At 35.7% G+C, this 23,125-nt stretch overlaps 1 protein-coding gene across 2 annotated transcripts; it reads right to left on the bottom strand.

The window, feature by feature from the left end:
• Positions 1–1,867: 1,867 nt before the first annotated feature.
• On the bottom strand, positions 1,868–22,625 carry LOC125075215 (mitochondrial coenzyme A transporter SLC25A42). 2 transcript variants are annotated; one of them, XM_047686906.1, is made up of 9 exons: positions 22,398–22,623; positions 15,836–15,928; positions 10,114–10,249; positions 7,416–7,604; positions 6,800–6,970; positions 6,250–6,335; positions 4,765–4,773; positions 4,590–4,647; positions 1,868–4,481 (listed from the first exon to the last, which is right to left on the bottom strand). In XM_047686906.1, the coding sequence occupies exons 2-9, from the start codon at positions 15,897–15,899 to the stop codon at positions 4,346–4,348; spliced, it is 849 nt and encodes a 282-aa protein (XP_047542862.1). In that variant the 5' UTR covers positions 15,900–15,928; positions 22,398–22,623; the 3' UTR covers positions 1,868–4,345. The 2 variants fall into 2 exon arrangements, with proteins under 2 accessions (XP_047542862.1, XP_047542861.1); XM_047686905.1 differs by having other exon boundaries at positions 4,590–4,773; positions 22,398–22,625.
• Positions 22,626–23,125: the final 500 nt, after the last annotated feature.

Raw genomic sequence — 23,125 nt, 5'->3', positions numbered from 1 at the left:
CAAATTTGGCATGCAGGTAGATAATTAGGCCAATATAAAGGAAAAAATCTGAAACTCGTAATTTTTTATCATTTTATTATAATTTTTCATTTTATTGGGTCTATAGGAACACTTATATACTTAGTTCCTGTAATAACTGTAATAATAAAAAAATGATGTAAGAACCAGCAATCAAAACTTATGACAGCCGGTCTTCAAGTGGATTTTAAGGTCTTCACGTGAATATATAACAAGTTGAATACCACCCTTAAGTTTTTTAAATCCAAATATTTCCGTTTTAGTACTTATGAGTATAGCCGACTTTCGTATTTATTACGTTATTAACTAGCATTTAGCGCACATCAATGGTGCCAAATAATTATACTTAAAAAAAAAATAATAATAGGCATTTCGGTACACGGCGCGCGACGCGACGCCGGAGCAGCGGGTTAGGAGCGTTGCGATTAAACCTTAACGCGGACGTGTCTGAGCGAGTGGCAACCGCGCTCATAAGAATTATTTCAATACCTTCCGATGGAAACTGCCTAGTCTATTGGACTGCATATTTTTTGTTTGAGTATACTAGTATACAACAATAAAAAAGGTTTCGTGAGATTGTAGTAGAGTATGTATATCGTAACTGGAATGATTTAAGTTTGTACTCTAGCGCTACAAACGGGGATCCTTATTGCTTGGAAGAACAGTATCGAGCAAGCATGCTGATGTCAGCAAAGGACTGATGAATGGGTCCAATGGAAAAATAGAGAAGGTACATTGGGGACGTCGATAACAGCAATAGCGCACGTAAAATAACAATTCAATTTAAACATAATTTAATTTGCGAACTAGAAGTCAAAACCAAGTTACAGATATTAAGTAATGTACATATATGTTCAAAGGAAATAATTCTCTATTTGCTTAGCATATTCTACTATTATACACAAATTACAAGGCCTTCGCCTTGACGGTGCTCTTTTCGACATAGGCTCCTCTATATTAAGTAAAGAGCAGGCTTACGTTGGCCTCTCTAGAGTTAAAACCTCAGATGGAGTACATCTTATCAATTTAGGTCCAATTCAAATCAAGACACAAGAGAGCTCTATTGTAGAGTACAACCGTCTGCGCACGTTATACCACCCCCTACTTGGCCAAATTAAGTATAAACAGAAAACGCGTAAAAAAAAATCCGGACACTGAATGGGCAATTCACTCGAACATTTCAGAGGTACCTACAAGAAAAATAAGAACGTATCAAAAAAAAGACAATTATACCCCGTAAACGTAGGAAAATAGAATAGCTTAACAAAAACCATTTGGTATTAATTTTGTTATTAATAAGTACCTACTAATAATTTATATACAAAAAGTAGTGATATCCCATCAAAAACATAAATGTAAAAATGAGAGCCAAGTTAAATATTATGATATATACCTTGGTTGTTGACTTCAACGACAAAAGAAGTGAGATCTAAATTTTTGCCAAGTTAAATAGCCCTTCTGAAATTTATTTATAACTACATAAAATAGCATTACTTCTTATAACTTGGGATAATATATTGTTGCCTAAGGTCTGACTTGGCTTAAAAGATAAAACTATCTTGCACAGGGTATATACAACTACCCTGTGCAAGATAGTTTTATCTTTTTGACAGATGTAATTTTTTTCTGATCGTCATAACTTTGCAATGTCGAACATATTATTTTCTAATTTAATGATTTTAAAAATTGTAAAAATATTTAAAAAAATACATATAATACAAAAGTCTCTAAAGATTCAAAATAAAATTGAAATAGAAACACTGAAAATAATAGCGCTTGTACAAAGCATTGCTTTTCAAGAATTAAAGCATTATAAAAAACGACTTTAGGTATAAAATAAACTCATGTCAACAATAAAAACATTTTATTCATACAAATAACATTTGCAACTTTAATACTCTTAATACTACGTATTAAAATACATAATAGTATATAAGGACTACCATTTTATTTTAGAAGTTGAACTTTTTGGGAGTCGAAGCGTCACTGACGAAAATATGCCTCCCTCCTGAGTCGTTATAATGATAAACAAAGGACGAATCCTCTTGATCTATTTAATTTAAGAAAATAATCACAGTGTGACCATTTGTCTAACAATGCACAATTCAACGTTATGTAATTTAAGTTATGACAAAAATAAACAATTATTAATTTACAAAATGTTTCATTTATGTTATTCTTAATATATATTTGGATACAGATAACAAATTGTTTTTACAATTTTTTTATACGTTTACTAATTACGATTTTATAAAGGCAGGAATACACTCATATGTTTCATTACATTTATTCGATTATTTCTACTTGTAAAATAAACACTAACAAAATAATGTATTTTAAAAATTGTGCTATAAAAAAATCTTATATTGCAAGTAAAACCTCTAAATAGCTGGCACTATATTTTAATCATCTTGCTCAAGAAATACTAAATATTAAAAGAATAAGTCGGGAAACAAGCTTTACATGACGTGTACAGTCACTAATAACATTTAATCCTATCTGAGAATATGGTCGTGCCATCTGACGGACAACTCTGTCACCGCGCGCTCATCGATCAAATATAATAGCGCGCGTTTTCCAAGCTTCCCGTTACACACTTCCGTCCCTTTACACGAAATGACTCCCACAGATTAAAAAAAAGCATGTCACTATATTCATTAGTCTTTATCTAGAAATAGAAATATCAACTGTTTGAATATTTAACATTGAATACAATAATTAAAAAATGTATTTCATATTTATTGTCGTCTGTTACGATCAGTCGCCATTTAACATTTTATATACAGAAGTAAATATTAATAGTCGATAATACATCAGAAATGGTTCCTATGTACCTACCTATATACAATTAAGAAAAATACTTTTTTTTAAGTATATAATGTATCGTAATCACATACATCAATAATTAAACAATGGGCTGATTGATAACTTAGACAGAAAAACATGGCATTTTAAGTTTGAGCTTTCGTTACATAAAAAAAAAAAACACCTTAAACCTGACATAAGAATGTAATAAATTTATTTAATCTGTACCACGTGTCATTTATACTACGACCACTTAAAAGTCTTAATTTAAATTAAGATCGCTTTAAACTTTTACATTTCCATACAAAATAAAAAAACAATTTAAACATATATGTAGCCTATTTTAAAAATAGTTTAGCCGGTTTAGTTAAACGCTACTCTCTCTTTCTGACACTATTGATTTGACATATGAAGGAAGAGTGCGTCATTGTTTAAGTAATCACTAAACATCAGAATATAATGCCGTATACTCTATTCCAACCATAAGAGGAGAAAAGCCAAATAAACAACATTTGACGGCAAATTGACGCGACATCATTGGTCGAGAGCTCGATTGATCTGTGATATTCGCTATGGATTTGCGATTGGCGTTTTGAACGTCGACGAAACTGTTATCGGAGTTTTGGAAGTAAAATTAAAGTGGAAATAAGTAGTTAGGTTCAGATATATTAATCGTAAACTCTCAGTAGTGCACAATGTAGCCGAGTTAATAAATACGTGTATCTAAAGTTTGTTTATATTTTATCCTACTTCGATTGGAATAGGGAATTAAATTGCACTTGCCCACTAACAAAGTATACTTTAAAAAAATATAAAATTTTCAATAAAACTATAAAATAAAACACTTGATAAAAGTTTTGAGGTATTTAAAGAGAATACTTGACGTATACACTTAAAATGATGACCAAAGACACGTAAGGAGTACTTTCGTCAGACACGAAATCCTTATAAAATTAAATTACTTACAAAAATACTGAGATTAGCATTCAATTTAATTTTATAAAATATCAAGCAAGTATAGATAATTGAGTCAAAAAGGTAATCATTAAAAAGTTCACCCATATCAATTACATATAACCTTACAAATATTACCCATGACTAACTGCGGTAATATTAGATTACCGGAATCACCCTTTACGGATATCTTAATAGCCATAGGTGATTTAAATAGCCTAGCTACGTTTGGCAGTAAGTGATATTAAATTTGTTTCATTGATATGTTATGTTTATTAGTGTACTAGATCAATCAATAGTTAAAAAAAGTGAAATCGTTCTTATAATTGTCAAGTCAATCTTGAATTATATTTAACGAAACTAATTTCATTTTACTAATAATACGTCAATATTTTTTTTGCGTGTTTATTAATAATTCTTTGTGTGTGTAATATTAACAATTATATCCTAATTGACTAACTGCATGTACAGTACTTACGTTAATAGACTCGTATATAGCTTCAGCTTCACATTTTCGTTACGGGTGATAACGGTAATCAATGATTACTGACGATTACTGGTCACATGGTCAGTTCAGACTGAGTGCGATGTCTCGGAGCGTCGATTTGATGGTGTCATAACTAGCGAAGGATATGCCAACGGCTATGGGGCCTTTAATCCAATTCATGCTTAACCCTTTGAAGAAACCTCGCCAGCCTTCGGCCCTTTAAAATAAAGACAAGTCATTAAACCTTAAACTTACCGACCTTGAAACGAGACTAATTTTGAGATGGTTTCCAAGCGCACGAATGAGAAACGAACGAGCCGCGCACCTGTAGACGGCGGCGAGCGTGGCGGGCACGGTGGGGCACGGGTAGGAGCGGTCGGCGCGGCGCGGCGCGGTCTGCATGCGGCGCCGCACGATGTCCAGCGGGTACGACGCGCTCTGCGCCAGCGCGCCCGCCGCGCCGCCGAACGCCACGCTCGTCACGCCGCTCGGGCTGGCGCCCGTGTAGTCTGCCGACGCCACCCGCTCAACATTGAGTCCATCAAGCTCAACACTGCCACCCGTCCGGGGTAAAGTACCCGGGCCTGAGAGGAGCCGGCGAGAGAAACTCGGCGGGTTTTTTTAATTACAAATTGTGTAGTAACCTCTCGCACACAAGCGTTCTTTAATATAATATTTTATTTGGCAACAGGGGCGTTTTGAACACTTTCTGGGATGAATTTCGTAAGGTTAAATAATATATTATTCGAATAATAGGTGGATATCTGCCGTCGACGCTAAAGACGCTCGGCAGATCAGGACTAAAGCGAAACACGTGTTAGACTTCAACCCTCATGGTACAGTCCATGTATTTGAGTGTTCACGATATGTTCAGTAACTCTTTTGTGGGGCAATGTATACGCTTCTACAACAGGATCCCAGGAAGCGTTCAAAATGCTTCTGTTGCGAAATTTAAAAAAATTGTTAAGGAACGCTTGTGTGCGAAAGGTTACTATACAATTAGTGAGTTTGTGTTTGATAGCACACCTTGGGAACGATCGCCTCCTGGCTGTTTCTACTCATATACAATTATGTATATAATTAATTTGACGTAAAAAAAAAAAAAGTCCCGCTGAGTTTCTTTCGCCGGTTCTTCTCTGGTCAGGGTGTTTTCCTTTTCCGAACCGGTGGTAGTGTTTATTTGACCATCATTAAGAAAGTGTAATACTTCTACATTGAATAAAGGAATTTGAGTTTGAGTTTATGTCTTACTGTCGATTTCGGTCGCGACCGTCATCTAAAAGGAGACCAGCTAACTACGCAGGACATATAGTGCACAAGGGTGTGCGCAAACACGGGCAAACTCTAATCCCTCACTCTCATAACCCGATTGGACGGCAAATCCAACACGTCCAGAAATAAATCAAGCGCAAGACCTAAACTTTACGTGCATTCCGAGGCACGGTACACTCTTCCAACTTCCAGACTTGGAGCTGTTGAAAAGTCCGATAACTCTTCATCGAGCCGATCTGAGTTTTAAGGTCAGAACCTCGGGATATGTGACCTTATATCTGGCTACTAGACCAACGTGGCAGTCACATAATAATACATCAAAACCCGTTAAATCGTTCTGCATTTGACCTCATATCGGACATGTCGGAGTTGCCATCCCAATGAATTATAAAAGTCAGGGAATAGAGTGCATAGTGTCCTCTGCAATAGCCGCTGACGGTGAAATCAGTGACTCTTTTTTTGATATAAGTGGTCACTACCACCCATAAACCTCATCCCCGTCACTTACAACGCAAATGCACCACCAACCTTGGGAACTGAGATGTTATGTCCCTTGTGCCTAGTTACACTGACACACTCACCTTTCAAACCGGAACACAACAATAATGAGTACTGTTTGGCGGTAGAAAAAATATTTCTGCGTAAGTCGGAATTATTATTAATTATTTGAATCAAATAACGTACAAAATATAAAGCCACTGGATCCTACTCACCAATGTACCAATGCCTCAGGGAATCGTAGGTGAAAAACGAGACGCCGGCGTACGGTATGACGCCCATCACTGTTGCCGGGTAGCCCCTGTAAACATAATGGCATTACAAAACGCCTACCAGCTCGACGTCAGAGTCAGCCTCTGCATGTGACCATAGCAGTCGATTCTAGACCGTGTCCAAGCTGAGGAACCAGACAACTAATTTCAAACAAAAACTTTACTTAACGATGTTCTTGTTGTCAAAGTCAGGGACAGTCTTATATCCTGTGGTATTTGCACTGATTCACTTGGTTGACCTTGTGTAAGCGTGTCTGGGTAGGTACCACCCACGCAGCAGCAAACAGCAATGCTTTGTACTGTTGTGTTTCAGATTGAAGGGCGAGTTATCCAGTGTAACTACAGGCACAGGGGACACGACGAATTAGTTACCAAGGGGGGGGGTCACATTGGAGATTTAAGGAATGATTAATATTTCTTACAGCGCCTTTGTCTATGGGCGGTGGTGACCACTTACCATCAGGTGGCCCATTCCAAAAGTCCATTTCCATACCTGTAGAGGGTGATGAACCCCTCGTCTTTTATGACTCGCTTGAACATAGCGCGCAGAGAGCGATAGTCCGCCACCGCCATGCGCGCGCGCGCCAAGTCCAGCGGGTACGTGGCGCTCTGTGACGTCACGCCAGCCAGCGACCCCGCCACCAGCAGGCGGAGGGGGGCCTCCCTAAAGGAGAGGAAATCAATATACAAATAAAACTAGACGAATCGTGGAAAACCCGGTTGGTAAAGTTGCCTTCGCTATACATTATGTTTTAAATAACGGACACACTGAGATAAATTATTATCAACGTTTGAGAATAATTCAATGACAAGAAATAGAACTGCTATTTAAAATCCTACTTAAGTATTAAGATTAAGTATCATGAAATCTCAGAAAATATAACACCTACAAATATGAAATTTGGCAGGTAGGTTTCTCATAGGATGTAGACATCCGATAAGGACGGATTTTACGAAACTTCATCCCTAAGGGGGTAAACGCTTATGTGAAAAATTCTGCCAGATCGCTCAACTGTAAGGCGCATAAAAAAACTTCGTTCTAAATACATAAGAGATTTTATTAATCGCGTTGACTAACTGTTTCCAATTTCAGTATTTCCAAGACTCACTGAGCGGTTTGCGGCGTGTCAACACCCAGCAATTTCTTCCACTGTTCGTGTGCCGTGAACTGTATCGCGGCGTAGGGCACGATACGCGCCATGGTCGCGCTGTTCCCTCGCCATAACGCCGTCCAGCCCTCCGTCTGCGCGCTGTGAGTCAGGAAGCGAACAGCTGCTCGCCATGAGTACGGGATATCCCTGAAATTAATTATAACATTTCATTACCGTTTATTCAGGGCATCGAATGGGCCACCTGGGGGGTGACTGGTACCTAACCAGAAGAGCTAACACAAAGCCCTACCACCTAAAACGATGATATGATAATGTCAGTTGTCGTCAAATTGGTTTCGTGGCACCAATTTGTATAACGTTTGCCACCTATGCCATAAAAAAAAACCGTGATAGCAAGTACGAAGACCACTTAAGTCATAATGTCTCCTCTCCTTTGCCCATATTTACTCTTTTATATTTGTATATTGTATCGCGTTCCTCTATATTACAACTAGCTTTCGCCCGCGCCTTTGCTCTCGTGTGAGGTGAATTGTTAGAGAGCCCATGTGATTAATCAGTAAGTCATCTATGTTTCAAGTTTCATTTCGAAAGCTTCAGCGTGATTGAGTAACAAACTTTACCACTTAGATCTGTACTTATATTATAAATTCGAAAGTAATTCTGTCCGTTACACTGATACGGTTAGACCACTGAACCGAATTTGATGAAATTTGGAATAAAGAGAGCTTTTTTTATGATATCGGTAAGCGGACGAGCAAATAGGTCACCAACCGTAAGTGGTGACCACCGCCCGTAGACAATGGCGCTGTAAGAAATATTAACCATTCCTTACATCACCAATGCGCCACCAACCTTGGGAACTAAGATGTTACGTCCCTTATGTCCGTAGTTACACTGGCTCACTCACCATTCAAACCGGAACTGCTGTTTGGCGGTAGAATATCTGGTGGGTGGTACCTACACAGACGGGCTTGCACAAAGCCTACCACCAAGTAGAACTTTATATTTTTTTGAAGAATAATAGCAATGCTCCAATTAATTAAGGAATTCAGGAACTAAACCAAACGACCCAACGTTATTATCTTAGTGTGCGTGACAGCTACGCTTAACACACGCCAAACGTCATGTTACTGTACTAGTGTGCGTGGACTTAGTGGCCAACGGTTGTCCACTATTTCTCTCACTCCACTTTGACAGTCTATTTATAAAGATAATTAATTAAAGCTTCAACATTTATAATAGCAGCATTTCCTCGTTGAATCGCAATTCCGATCCTCTGGGCTAAAAACGAACCAGCCCTCCGGTCACCAGTGGAGGCAATAGGGCGAGGTGTTATACTTTTGATGAAGCTTTTTGCACCATTACTCCAAAGGCCAAGTGTTTGATTTTATTAATTCTATATCACATACTCTATTCCAACCACAAGAGGAGAAAATCCAAATAAACAACATTTGACAGCAAATTGACGCGACACCATTGGTCGAGAGCTCGATTAATCTATGACATTCACTATGGACTTGCGAAGAATGGCATTCTGAATGACAACTTGACGTAAAATTAAAGTGGATATAAGTAGTTAAGTGTAACAGTGTTGTATTATAAATAGAGATATATTAATCATAAACTCTCAGTAGTGGACAATATAGCTGAGTTATTAGCGAATCGCATGAAATACGCGAATCTAAGGTTTGTTTATCTTTTTTCGTACTTCGATTGGAACTTGGACTATAGGTATAATATTAAAATTAATAACTCTCTTATTTATCATCGATTTCGATATTTCCTGACACATTTCTATAAGTTATTGTTGCGTTTTATGCATATACCCTTGATGCACAAACACTACAAATTGTACACCCAACATAAAGGTACAATAAATGACGTTTAAAATAAATAAACAAGGACTGAAGGTAATGACCTCGAAGCAGTGACCTACAGCGAGGACAGATAAAAAACGCATCGTAAAAAAGCAGATTATAATATATATACATTAAACTCATAAAAGTGTCGTTGAACCTTTATTTATACTAGCGATTTGTATCAGACACACAGATAAAATAAAACATACTCCACTTCTACCAACCCGAATTGGAGCAGTGTGGTGGAATATGCTCCTAACTTTCTCCTCAAAGGGAGAGGAGAAACTTAGGCCAGCATTGGGAAATTTACATGCTACACATGTAAAAAAAATTTTTGCGTCCTGCTAAACAAGACGTACGATGAAACAGAAAAATACATATTTATTATTAATATAATTATTTATTTTTATATTATTAATATAATTATTTATTTTTGTATGTATATTTGTATGCACAAATATACTCGTATGTATGTATATTGAATATTCCATTTAAAAAAATTGTACACCTATGCCGTTAATAGACCATTTCCTCTGCCCAAGGTTGCCTGGAAGAGATCGCTCTTCAGCGATAAGGCCGCCTTTTGTGCCATGCTTTATTTTGTTATATTTATTTCCTGTGTGTTATACTTATCTTGGTGTACAATAAAGAATATATTATTATTATTACATTCTTGCTACCGTGACGCTGTGACGATCAGCTCGCCTTTGTGTGCCTCCAATTCAATTCCAATACAACGATCATTTTGCGGTTCGATCAAAGCTGGACCTGGCATCGTTACCGGTACGTACCCCGGTCACAGACAACTCAATGATACAAAAAAAAGGTATACTCACGAAGTTTGAAAATTAATCTTAGCTCGGTCGAGTGGTGCAATCACCGTCTTCGCGATGGCGCCTGCGGAAGCTCCCGCCACCAGTGACGTGATGACCAGCGCGCTGCCGGACAACTGGCGGGAGCGGGGCGGGTCCCCTGAAACAAATAAAAAATAATAAGTACTACTCGACTGTCACTGTTTTCTATTTAAGATGATCTTACTACAATTTTTGTCTCAAAAGTCTTGTCACCAGTAATGTCTTTTATTTTTATTTTTCTTGGATTTTTTTTTTAAAGTGATAACTTCTTATGGGAGGGTAAACCGCCTCGTTACGGCGCCAATCTGTCTGGCTTCCCTTTCTCTTATGCAGAAGAAGTACCGTAATGTAGTACATACTCAGAAAATAAGATTTAATAAGACATCACAAGCGGGGAGGGACATCCCTAACACGATAAATATTTTCTACTTGAAATGATTGATATCCAACGACGAACACTGATGTTCGAAAAACAGACATTTATTTACCGACTTCAGATTACTACCAGAGTTCGCCCGCATGAATTCAATTTGAGACAAAAATCATTTAAGAACTTCTTTCCAATCCTGTAACCCCAACGCAATCAAAGGGTAAGTAGTCTAAGTCCGTCCTTGATAACAAATTTCAGTAAATAAAAAAAAAAAATAGTCATAGATTTTTAAGACATTCGTTTTTAAGTTAAGTATTTATATATTTCGACGACCGGTAACAACCGGTTTTCATGGGTACGCCACTCCGAGGTCTCGGGTTCGATTCCCGGCCGAGTCAATGTAGGAAAAGTTTATTAGTTTTCTACGTTGTCTCGGGTCTGGGTGTTTGTGGTGCCGTCGTTACTTCTGATCTTCCATAACACAAGTGCTTCAGCTACTTACCTTGGGATCAGAGTAATGTATGTGATGTTGTCCAATATTTATTTATTATTATATATTTTTACCTAATAACGAATCTAATTAGAAGATAAATATTTAATAAAGTATGATAACACTTCGCTGAATGAGTACTCTTGTTCAATGTTGAACGAAGATTATTTTGAACGCAATGATAATACGTACGTAGAGATAACGGCCGTTTGATATCAAGTAATTATTTATTATTGTTAGCGCAATCTATAACCTAGGAGCTGAAGAATTTAAAAAAATCAAGATATCAACTGTTGCTTCTCAATATATATTCTGTAATGTTATGTATGTACGGAAAAATATTAATGATTTTATGAGGAAATGTGATTCTCATAGCATTGGTACGAGGAACAAACACAATCTTGTTACTCCTGTTACTTGACTGCATAGAGTCAGTAACTCTTTTGTGGGGCAATGAATACGCTTCTACAACAGGATTCCAGTAAGCGTTCAAAATGCCTCTGTAATGCTCTACGCAAAATTGGCAGAATATTTTGCGACCAACGAACTTGGAAACACGAATTAAAAAAAAAAACAAGAGGTGTCATGGGAGACCCGGTCGGACCGAAGTTGCTTTTGATATATATTATGTTTTAAATAATATACCCAATGCAATAAATTAACAACGTTAGAGAATACTAAAATGACAATGACAAAAATAAACCAAAAATTAGATTCAATAAAATTATATTAAGTAATATACTTGGTGGTAGGGCTTTGTGCGATCCCATCTGGGTAGGTACCACCCACTCATCAGATATTCTACCGCCAAACAGCAGTACTCTGTATTGTTGTGTTCCGGTTTGAAGGGTGATTGAGCCAGTGTAACTACAGGCACAAGGGACGTAACATTTTAGTTCCCAAGGTTGGTGGCGCATTGATAATGTAAGGAATGGTTGATATTTCTTACAACGCCATCGTCTATGGGTGGTGGTGACCACTTACCATCAGGTGGCCCATTTGCTCGTCCGCCTACCGATATCATAAAAAAAAAAAAAACAAAAGAAAGAGTTCACACTTCACTCTACTGTAAACCGCGTAAATTAATTTTGTTCCAAAATCTATATTAAAAGGCAGATCTCCACATTTATCAGAATAAGCCATTTGTTTATTATATTCTTAAGAAATCACAATACCACAATATAAAAAAAAATATAAGGAACAAAAAACAAACAAAAAAATAAAAGAAAGGCGATTCGTCGGTGACGTGTCAACGCTTGCAGTTGGCGCCACACAATAATGGCGGCGTTCTACATTCCACACAATAATGGTGGCGTTAACGATGCGCCGTCATATACTCTATTCCAACCATAAGAGGAGATGAGTCAAATAAACAACATCTGACAGCAAATTGACGCGACATCATTGGTCGAGAGCTCGATTAATCTATGATATTCACTATGGATTTGCGATTGGCGTTTTGAACGTCGACGAAACAGTTATCGGAACTTTGGAAGTAAAATTAAAGTGGATATAAGTAGTTAAGTGTAACAGTGTTGTATTATAAATAGAGATATATTAATCGTAAGCTCTCAGTAGTGCACAACATAGCCGAGTTATTAGCGAATCGCATGAAATACGTGAATCTAAGGTTTGTTTATCTTTATTCCTACTTCCATTGGAATAGGCTTTACATATTAATAATCGTTTTAAATTTATGAATAATAAATGACGCGATCACGACAATATTTACAACGACTCCACGCGTCCGATTATTATCAGTGACATGTGGATTACGAGCAATCGTTAGAATTTATTGAAACGCAAATAATATTTATGTTAAGGTAACTTTACTTGGTGGCTTATTGTACCGCCAAACAAAGCTGCTTAGTATTGCTGTGCTGTTTGACGGGTGCGTGAGCCAGTGAACTACAGGCACAAGGGACATAACGTAGTTCTCAAGGTCGGTAGCGATTGACTTGTCTATGGGTGGACCATTTACCACAAGGGAGCCCATTTGCCCGTCAGCCTAACTATAGTATAAAAAAACTTCAAGATACCGATTTTTTTATAAAAAAGTAACATCCTCGTAAAGGATGGACTTTATACGTCTTCAGATCACATTATCCCAGTTTCAAAACCCGGATATAATAACCATGAAACACGGTTTTACATCCAGGGCTGGATGTTGGGGCGAGTTACACTTCGGCACCTCGTAACGCTCCTATAGTCCACGACCATGACGCACTTTTCTCTAGCCGTTTATTTAAACTACTACTGGTGTAATTACACGACGTATTCTTGTACATCTTTTCTCTAAATTTATTTAAAATTTAATAATAAGTCTTACAAATGTAAGACTTATTGGGAAGTCCCTGGCCCCTTCGATACAGTTTCTCCTTGTTTTGTACAAGGCCTCTATGATTATATATTGGTATGTATCATGTTGTAAACCAATTAAAACATTATAATTAATTTAGCCTTTTCATTCGACGTAAAATAAACATTTCATGAACTGAGATTTAATTAGTCATAGAAACTACAATTTGGTGGCATCATAAGCATAATAGCATAAGCAGCCTGTAAATTTCCCACTGCTGGGCTAAAGGCCTCCTCTCCCTTTGAGGAGAAGGTTTGGAGCATATTCCACCACGCTGCTTCAATGCGGGTTGGCGGCATACACATGTGGCAGAATTTCGTTGAAATTAGACACATGCAGGTTTCCTCACGATGTTTTCCTTCAACGCCGAGCACGAGATGAATTATAAACACAAATTAAGCACATGAAATTTCAGTGGTGCCTGCTTGGGTTTGAACCCGAAATCATCGGTTAAGATGCACGCGTTCTAACCACTGGGCCATCTCGACATCCATTGGTGGCATCATCTAAATAAAATACATAATCTACAATATTATACATGTGAAAGTAACTCTGTCTGTCTGTTACGCTTTCACGGCGATACTGCTGGACCGAATTTAATGAAATTTCTTTTTTTATATACGTAATACCTACAACCGCCTCCCCTGACACGGGGACAGGTCGCAGGCAAAATCTAGTCTTATAAATAAAAGTCTAAAAGAAACATCTTTCGAACGAAGTTGTTTTCATTATTATTATTTTTTATGGCATTGGTTCGCGGACGAGCATATGGGCCACCTGATGGTAAGTAAGTAGTAGTAATATGGTAAGATGTTGTCTTAGATTTTCGCGATTATTACACATTGAAATAAAACTAGTTTTTAACGGATTTAATCGCGTATATTAATTATTTTAACATCCCGACGTTTCGAGCACTTTGCAGTGTTCGTGGTCACGGGCAGACTGCTCGAAACGTCGGGATGTTAAAATAATTAATATACGCGATTAAATCCGTTAAAAACTAGTTTTATTTCAAGATGGTAAGATGTTATTATGTCCCTTGCACCTGTGATTACACTGGCTTACTCACCCTTCTAACCGGAACACAGCAATCCAGAGTACTGTTATTTGGCGTAGAATATCTGATGAGTGGGAGGTACCTACCCAGATAGACTTGCACAAAGCCGTACCACCAAGCAAAATTTAACTTAATAACAGTCACAATGAAATAAATTAAGAAAGTTTGAGAAAATATAAATAACAAGAAATAAAATTGTTTTAAAAATCTCGTGTGAATTAAACAATATGTAGAAATATACTTAATATTTTGTTTTTGAGTCATAAAAGCGCTTTATTAATTTATTAAGTTAAAAGTCGTAGTTTTTAGTCTGTGTATCACGTGACCTAATGTTTGATCTGTGAACACGAGCCGCCATGGTGTGACGTCATATAGACAAAAACTGTTATTTAAATATCATCTGCCACTTATATAAACTTTTCTGGAGTTTGAATGCTAGTATTTGTACATTACACTCCAACAATAGCGATTGTAGTTCACTATTTTCCCAAAAAACGCCAAATATTTATAGCTGTTAACGTTGAATGAGTGCCGGTCGTACAAACACGACCGTGGTTTTTAACAATCTGACGTCATCAATATGACTGACAGCGTTTTTGCGGGAATAGAAAGGGGTTAAAACTTAATTTATTTTTATGGCAAAAAAGCGTGTTTATTTTGCCGACATATATATTTTTGTGGCTTTTTATTAAGAAAATCAATATTTTGGAGTACTTTTACAAACATAGTAGAATACCCTATTCGACATCTTGAAAATTATTCGCTACAAAGCGTACCTGTACGAATAAGCTATTTGACTGGTTTTTAAAATCCATTTATATTATTTAGTAGAGGTTAAGGAACCGTAAAAGTTGTGTTTTTGAATTCTAGTACATATTTGCTGAAAAATATCAAATTTAAAATTCAATATTTAAATAGCGCGCGAAAACGTTACTTCGACAATATGGCGCTGTATTGGGGTCGGTGACGTCGCTTGCCTGTATTGTAATCTGTGTCACATATAATCCACATACAGTAGGCAAATAAAGTTAACAAGCAAGTGACGTCATCATAAACCCAACCAATCAGGATCTATTTGTGTCACGTGACAAACTTTTAAAATAATGCATTTTTATTTATGGATTTTTGAATAAATAAATTATCATTTTCAACTTTCGTTAATAAATAACCATTTTTAAACTCATAATATATAGTGATTACTATAATTGACACTATATTTTTCCCATTGTCAAATAGCCTGTTTTAAAATGTCTGTCAAACAATTTGCCGGGATTAAAACTAATCAAGCAAATTTGTTAATTAACATTATAAACTATTTGTGTAGCAAATTCCATGCAAATTCGTTCAGCCGGTATCGCATGTGTTACAAACATCCAATAATATTTTTCTATTTAAAATGTATGAAGCAAACTAAAACGTGTATCTTACCCTTGGCGTGGTGCGCGTGTCTGTCATCGTGTAGGAGCGGCACGCGCGCCTCCCCCACCGCCATCTTGTGCGCGCTGTCACATCACGGTTTATCTGTAATAAAATATAAACATAAAATTTAAAAAAATATATATTTTTATTGTTTTCATAAAAATAGATTACACTGAAATTCGTTGATGAAATGTGTGTCTATTCGTACTTAAAAAATAAGTTTCAAATCAGAAGTTAATATTAACAATTGTTCGCGCTCGCGCTCCCCTTACTTCCAGGAGGGAAAGTGCGGGGTACGGGGTGCGGGAAACTCAATCTAAGCGTTAGTCGGTTATTCTTGAGTCGACCACGGCTCGGTGTGTCTTGTTAAATACACATTACCGTGGATATTGAGTCATCAAGAAAGTTGCTCAAATTATTTTCTATTCTGCCGTTTTACTAACTGCGTTTGCCCACGTAGCTACTCTTTACGTAGCAATAAAACGCAGAGGCAAGCAGCTACGACCTATAGTCTATAGTCAGTTGACCATAGACATACGTTGCATTATTAATTCAGGTTTAGTACATAATAAAAATATTAATTGCCTATGGGATCATCTTACTGTAATTCGTATCTGAGAACTAGCCAAGACAGACCTTAGGCAATAATATATTATCCTAAGTTATAAGAAGAAATGATATTTTATGTAGTGATAAATAAATTTCAGAAAGGACCATTGTACTTGGCACATTTAGATCTCACTTCTTTTGTCGTTGAAGTCAACCACCAAGGTATATATCATAATATTGGACTTGGCTCTCATTTTTACATTTATGTTTTTGATGGGATATTCTATTCTTTATTTGTCTATGATTGTTATTAATACGTATATTGTGTATTATATATACTAGTGACCTAGTGATATTAATTAAAATACCGACCAAGTGCGAGTCGGACTCGCGCACGAAGGATTCCGTACCATTATCTATAAAAACGCCAAAAATATCACATATGTTGCATAGGAGCCCGCTTAAATATTTGTTTTATTTTAATTTAACTTTTTCTTTTAAAACGAATGTATTACTAAATATTATGTGAATTTATCAAGCGTCTACTTGTTGCCGGTATCAAGTTCGAGCAAAAATTTATTTTATTATATATTTTTAGCATTTGTTTTTATAGCGGCAATAAAAATACATAATCCATCATTTCAAGTGTCCAACTATCACGGTTCATAATATACAGCCTGGTGACATACTCCAGGCTGTATCTTATGAATTATGGTAGATTTTGACTATCAATAAGCAATTTTTGACTTTGACTTTGAGAGACGGACAAACAGACAGCGGAGTCTTAGTAATAGGGTCTCGTTTTACCATTTGTGTAACAATACGAGAACATACGTTATAAATAGGTTTTAGACGCTAGCAAAGATAAGGGCAGGTATCGAAAGTCTCAGACACCTATTATAATGCGTACGTGAAAATAAATACAAGCGAATCAAAGATATACCTTCGAGGACTGTGAGATTTGCGATTTCGTGAAACTGTTTCAATTTTTTAGACAAATTTTTGTTGGACAATTTATTTGGCTGTTTAACTAAATACAAAACCCACGGATCCGGACAATTCTACTAATTCTTTCTATTACTCGCGAGAGAAAAGTGGACTGTAGTTAAGGAAAAAGGGGAGTTGTTACCTCAAAACTGGGCACTGACTTATGTAGACACGTTCTTCTCGGGAGCGCTCCCTTAGTTTTCATACACTCGAAGAACACAGCCATAGGGATGGGTGATATTACAGGAGAAGGATAAGTCCGTTACACAAGCTAATTTCAAAAGCGCGGCGCACTCACACAACACACGTTACCGCGGCTCACACGAGAAGGGGAGAGAAAAAGCAAGTACGTCATACGTCAAATCATTCCATAGACAAATATTGACGTTTAAATGTACCTACGCATAAACCTAAATACGCTACATACTACTACTAAAAGTAAATATATCGCAACTGGGTTGTAGCTAGAAATAATTCTGCTAATATTTAAATATACTCATTTATAAACGGAAGTGATCGTTTTATGAGTTCGATTGCTATAAAGCAACAATTAGTAATATTCGCTTTCTGAGGAGTAGCGTTTAACGCGATTAACACGCCGGGGGAAAAAAACATACTTAAAGATATTCGAGAAAATATATGAAAATCGTTCATATTAATACGTCCAAGTCAAATCCGGCATTTTGTTTTATACCAGACTAGCTATTGCTCGCGGCTTAGCTCGCATTTTAGGAGTTGATACTTGAATGTTAGGCATCGAAATATACAAATTCAGTTCAGTGATTTACCGTGACAGACAGGCAGACAGAGTTACACATTTATATTAGTATAGATTGAAATTAAATTTTGCCCTCCATTTTGAAGATGTTGCTTTGCATACAATACAATAATGCTATTCCGAAATAACAAACGTCGATCGTTTAATATCATCATCATTACACATTTTGCCCGTTATAAAACAAAGTCGCTTACCGCTGTCTGTCCCTGTGTACGCTTCGATCTTTTAAATTACACAACGGATTTTGATGCGATTTCTTTTTATAGATAGAGTGATACAAGAGGAAGGTTTATATGTATAATACATGCACAATATAGTAGAGAAACACTGATAATTTTAGAGGTTTCTGAAACAATGACGTCAATAAACACATTATTTGCGCTTACATTGCAAACGTTGGCCGAACCCTACGAGATATATCAAAATAATCTACTACAGTATTGTACACCTTAAAAAGGTCTTCAAAAAAGTCTGCGATGGTATATGTCTATCTCTTAGGGATAACCCACGACAACCATTTTTTATCCTTTACTTTTTACGAGAAATAACGGCTTATTTTCGAAGCGTTTTAAGCAATACAGCATTAATCCTTATCCATTTAAGTACCTTAAATACATTGTGCATTTAATATAGATCAATATGGCCCTTATAGTATGTAATTTAAATGAATATTTTCGAAGATATTACAGATTTAAAACGCAGCACCATAGCAGTTCTATTGTCTAACGACTGAAAAACTGTCAACGTTGTATGTAGTAGCAGCATTGTACCCGTGCGAAGCCGGGGCGGGTCGCTAGTCGGAAAATATATCAAAATAAAATAAATGAAGGCGTATGAACGTTTACTTGATGACGTAATACCGTGTTGTTAACAGTCGGGATGTTTTTGATAAAATAGGTAAACTTACAATTGCTTTACAATATGTTTACAACAATATTATGTATATTCACAACTAGCTGTGCCCGCGACTTCGTGCGCGTTTGAATTTAATACCAAAGCGTGACTTTATTATTATTTAACATGTAATTCTAAAATAAAAGTAGCCTAAGTTACTCCTTATTACATCAGCTATCTGCGAGTGAAAGTCCCGTCGAAATCGGTTCAGCCGTTCCAGAGATTAGCCGGAACAAACAGACAGACAGATAGACAAAACTTGTAAAAAATGTTATTTAGGTATATGTACCGTGTATACATACATATGCATTTAGTAAAACGCGGTTATTTTAATACAAACAGACACTCCAATTTTATTGTATGTATAGATAACAGATAGAATTTAAAAGAGACGAAGACAACCATTGTACAGACACGAGGAGGAAAGGTAAACTAATAACACCTAGTTTCCGACTTCGCGAAGTTCCGTCTTTCCTGGGGCATTCGTTTCTATAATGACATTCCAGGGTTATTTTTAACTGGTCCTATTAAAAATTTAAATAGTCATTAGCATCATTATCATTAGCAGCCCTTAAATGTCCCACTGCTGGGATAAAGGCCTCCTCTCCTTTGAGGAGAAGGTTTGGAGCATATTCCACCACGCTGCTCCAATGCGGGTTGGCGGAATACACATGTGGCAGAATTTCGTTGAAATTAGACACATGCCGGTTTCCTTACGATGTTTTCCTTCACCGCCGAGCACGAGATGAATTATAAACACAAATTAAGCACATGAAATTTCAGTGGTGCCTGCCTGGGTTTGAACCCGAAATCATCGGTTAAGATGCACGCGTTCTAACCACTGGGCCATCTCGACTCTATGAAAAAAAAAAAAAAAAACATAAAAAATTTAAATGGTATGTAAAAAAAAATCACCGTAAGATTACAACCATCGATAGATTACAATCTGTCTCGTTGGATATATAATTTTAATTGTATTTTACTGACATACTCTCTAATTAAAATGTTGGAATAGAGTCAGAGTCACTAATGAGTTTCTTGCCGGTTCTTCTCGGTAGAATCGTCTTTCCGAACCGGCGGTAGCTTTACATTTAAATCTACACCGTAACAAGACGACTAAAAACTGCTCTTAAAATATTTTGATTTCGATTATGAAGCAAGCTTCAAACCCAAGGAAGGACAAAATAATTTATTTTATATCTAAACCTGTCTAACAGACGGGCGAAGCCGCGCTCCTAAACTAGTATCACCTATAACAAAACCGTTTTAATGACTCACGGATCCGGGCGATTCTACTAACTCTTTCTATTACTTACAAAAATAAATATATCGCAACTGGATTGAACCTAGAAATAATTCTCAAAGCGAAGCAATTTAATTTTAATGACATGTTCTATTGCATTGCATGCTCTAGATAGAGGCTATTTGCTTAACAATAACAAAATAAGTCATTGACCTTGTAACATTAGAATATTTATATATAGGTTTGCCAGGTTGCAAAACCTTTGGGTAAACAGGTCGGACACCCTACATTATCAAAGATTTTCTGACTCAGTACTAATAGGTACGATAAAAAGACTGTATGTTAAATCAAGCTTTTCTGATTATTACCATAAATCTTGTTAAATTCTAATGAAATATAAATAAAATCGAATATATCTCGTTTGGAAAATAAATAAATGAAATGTAAAAAACCGTTTATTTTGGCCGGACCTGCATTCATAAAGCCTAACAATGTCCAGCTTTATCTGGGTGCCTGGCAACCCTATTTATATAGATAATTATGCTGTCGCACTACAAAAGAACTAAAACAAACAATTCAACTTAACTAACAAAGAACCAACAAAAAAATGCACATTAACAATAGTTTCAAGAATAAAATCTTGGCAAATAGTCTAATTATGGACTATTTTTATTTGTACTTATTATGGCAACATTTAAGTATTAACAGACTCAAAAGTGCTTTTATGAGACTACTTAAATAAAGAAGATTATTATGATTTTGATTTAACACCAGGTTTATTAACTATATAGAAAAAAATACTTGAAAACGGATAAGATGATTATGAAATCAATAAAATATTTAATGAGTATTTTCCAAACAACACTTGAATAAATAATTGCATTAAGAAATTAGTGAGATCACATATGAGATCTACTACAACTGCTTTCTGAGGCATAACAATGTAATACAGCCTTACTTGTTACCCCAGGTATCAGGTAATAGAATATACAGAAATATCCAATCACTTTTATTGGCCCTAAAGCCTATTTTTAAATCCCTAGACAGGGCAAAGGGCTTAAAAACTCATTGTTAATGAAATTGTTAGTAACATTTTTTAATATAGTAAAAAATATGTAATAATTATGATTAATATTTTACTGCAGTAGAAAACATATATTTTAAGTCATAATAAGTTGGAAGAGGTTTAAGGCCATTACACATCATGGTTAATCTGGCCCTAGGCCTGGCCTATTATATATTCAATATATATTCCAACCATCAAAGGAGATACTCACAAACCACATTTGGCATCAAATTGATGCAATATACTTGCTCGATTAATCTATGATATTCAATATGGATTTGTTCAGAAGAATGTCAACAACACTTTTATTGGAATTTTGGAAGTAAAATTAAAGTGGAAATAAGTAGGTAAGTGTAATAGTATGTGTGTTATAAGTACATTAATTATAAGCTTAAAGTAGTGCACTTCCATTAGAATAGGCTGTAGAAAACGGGCTAGCGATCAAACCAATGAGCATCTTAGAAATACTCTGGCAATAGCAAAAGAACATTTTATATATGCTATTGCACAAATTATATAATTGTTTTAAATATAAAAACTTTTGGAACATATCCAATAAACTTTAATGTATTAATTTGTGCAGTCTAAAGTCTTAACAATGGTTTTCATTTTAAATTACATAAAATATCTTATCTACCTATGGTATTCATTGTTTATAGTATGTAAGATATAATTACAATTTGATAATGAATTTTATTTGTTTAAATTTATTATCAAAACCATTTTTTTTTAATATTCATATACAGTATATGTATCACAGTTTTTTTTTAATTATGAATAGTTCATTCGATTGGCTATTATTTAACTTATAAATAGCCTAAGATATTTGTTTTATTTTAATTAAAAACACGTTACAAATAATAAATATAATAACATTTTTTCACGCATTAGAATGATTATGATAGCCGTTAGAAGTTGTAACTTAGAGTACCAAAGTCCAAAGTTTATGATAGGTTCCTAACCTTGAAATTATAAAACAAAAAGATCGAAAATAATTTTAGACCTATACGACCTATTTTTAGATTACAGAGTGCCATAAATTACTAATACTTACTGTATTCCATAGAGTTAATCACTTATATTTCGAAACGTACTTTTCGATTATACAGCGTAAAGAAAAACACACATAAATGAATCGAAAAAATCACTATTTACACAAATTAAATAAAGATTTCCATTTATTTATATTTCGTAGATATTAATTTACACAAAACGTAAACTCTCTGCCAAAGTAGATTTGAAACTAGATCGTAATTTGCGTCACAGTCACAGTCAGTGGAGTTAAAATAAAAAAGTTAAATGAATGACTTATGACAGTTCGATATATATTTTTAATTTTGACATTAGTAACAGCTGGCAATAATGTTGCAAGCGTTTCCTCTAATATAGAAAATAGAGTGATCGTCCTAGAGTAGACATAAGCAAGCTACAGACCACTACACCCTGTTCAAGTTAGCTTGATCTTTTTGACAGACGGGCTAGAGATGGGGAAACAGAAAATATAACATATATAACAGTCGATGGAACGATGGAATGCGTAATTCAAATTAGAATTCAATTTTTTTTTTACTTATTTTTCTAAAAAGAGTTATACTAGCTAAAGAGACCCCAACCAAAAGGACCCGCGTTCGTAACAAAAACTTAACAATGATCTTTAATAAGGATTTTTGTAATCGATATTTGTAGCAGTTACTGCCTCTTATTCGCGTCCCTACCGTCCGACTGATATAACATTGTACAAGCATCTGTTATTTTCAGTGTTTCTATTTAAATTTTACTTTG

This window comes from Vanessa atalanta, chromosome 30 (genome assembly GCF_905147765.1).
Source record: "Vanessa atalanta chromosome 30, ilVanAtal1.2, whole genome shotgun sequence".
NCBI lineage: Eukaryota > Metazoa > Arthropoda > Insecta > Lepidoptera > Nymphalidae > Vanessa > Vanessa atalanta.
This window is presented reverse-complemented; position numbering and strand designations above follow the sequence as displayed.

Bases quoted from the DNA above. Each gene is read 5' to 3' on its own strand.
- LOC125075215 (XM_047686905.1), bottom strand. From the start codon at position 15,899: ATGGCGGTGGGGGAGGCGCGCGTGCCGCTCCTACACGATGACAGACAC. The intron at 7,605-10,113 runs GTGAGTATACCT...AATTAATTTCAG, and splicing joins AAGATTAATTTTCAAACTTC to GGATATCCCGTACTCATGGC. The intron at 6,971-7,415 runs GTGAGTCTTGGA...CCTCTCCTTTAG, and splicing joins GACACGCCGCAAACCGCTCA to GGAGGCCCCCCTCCGCCTGC.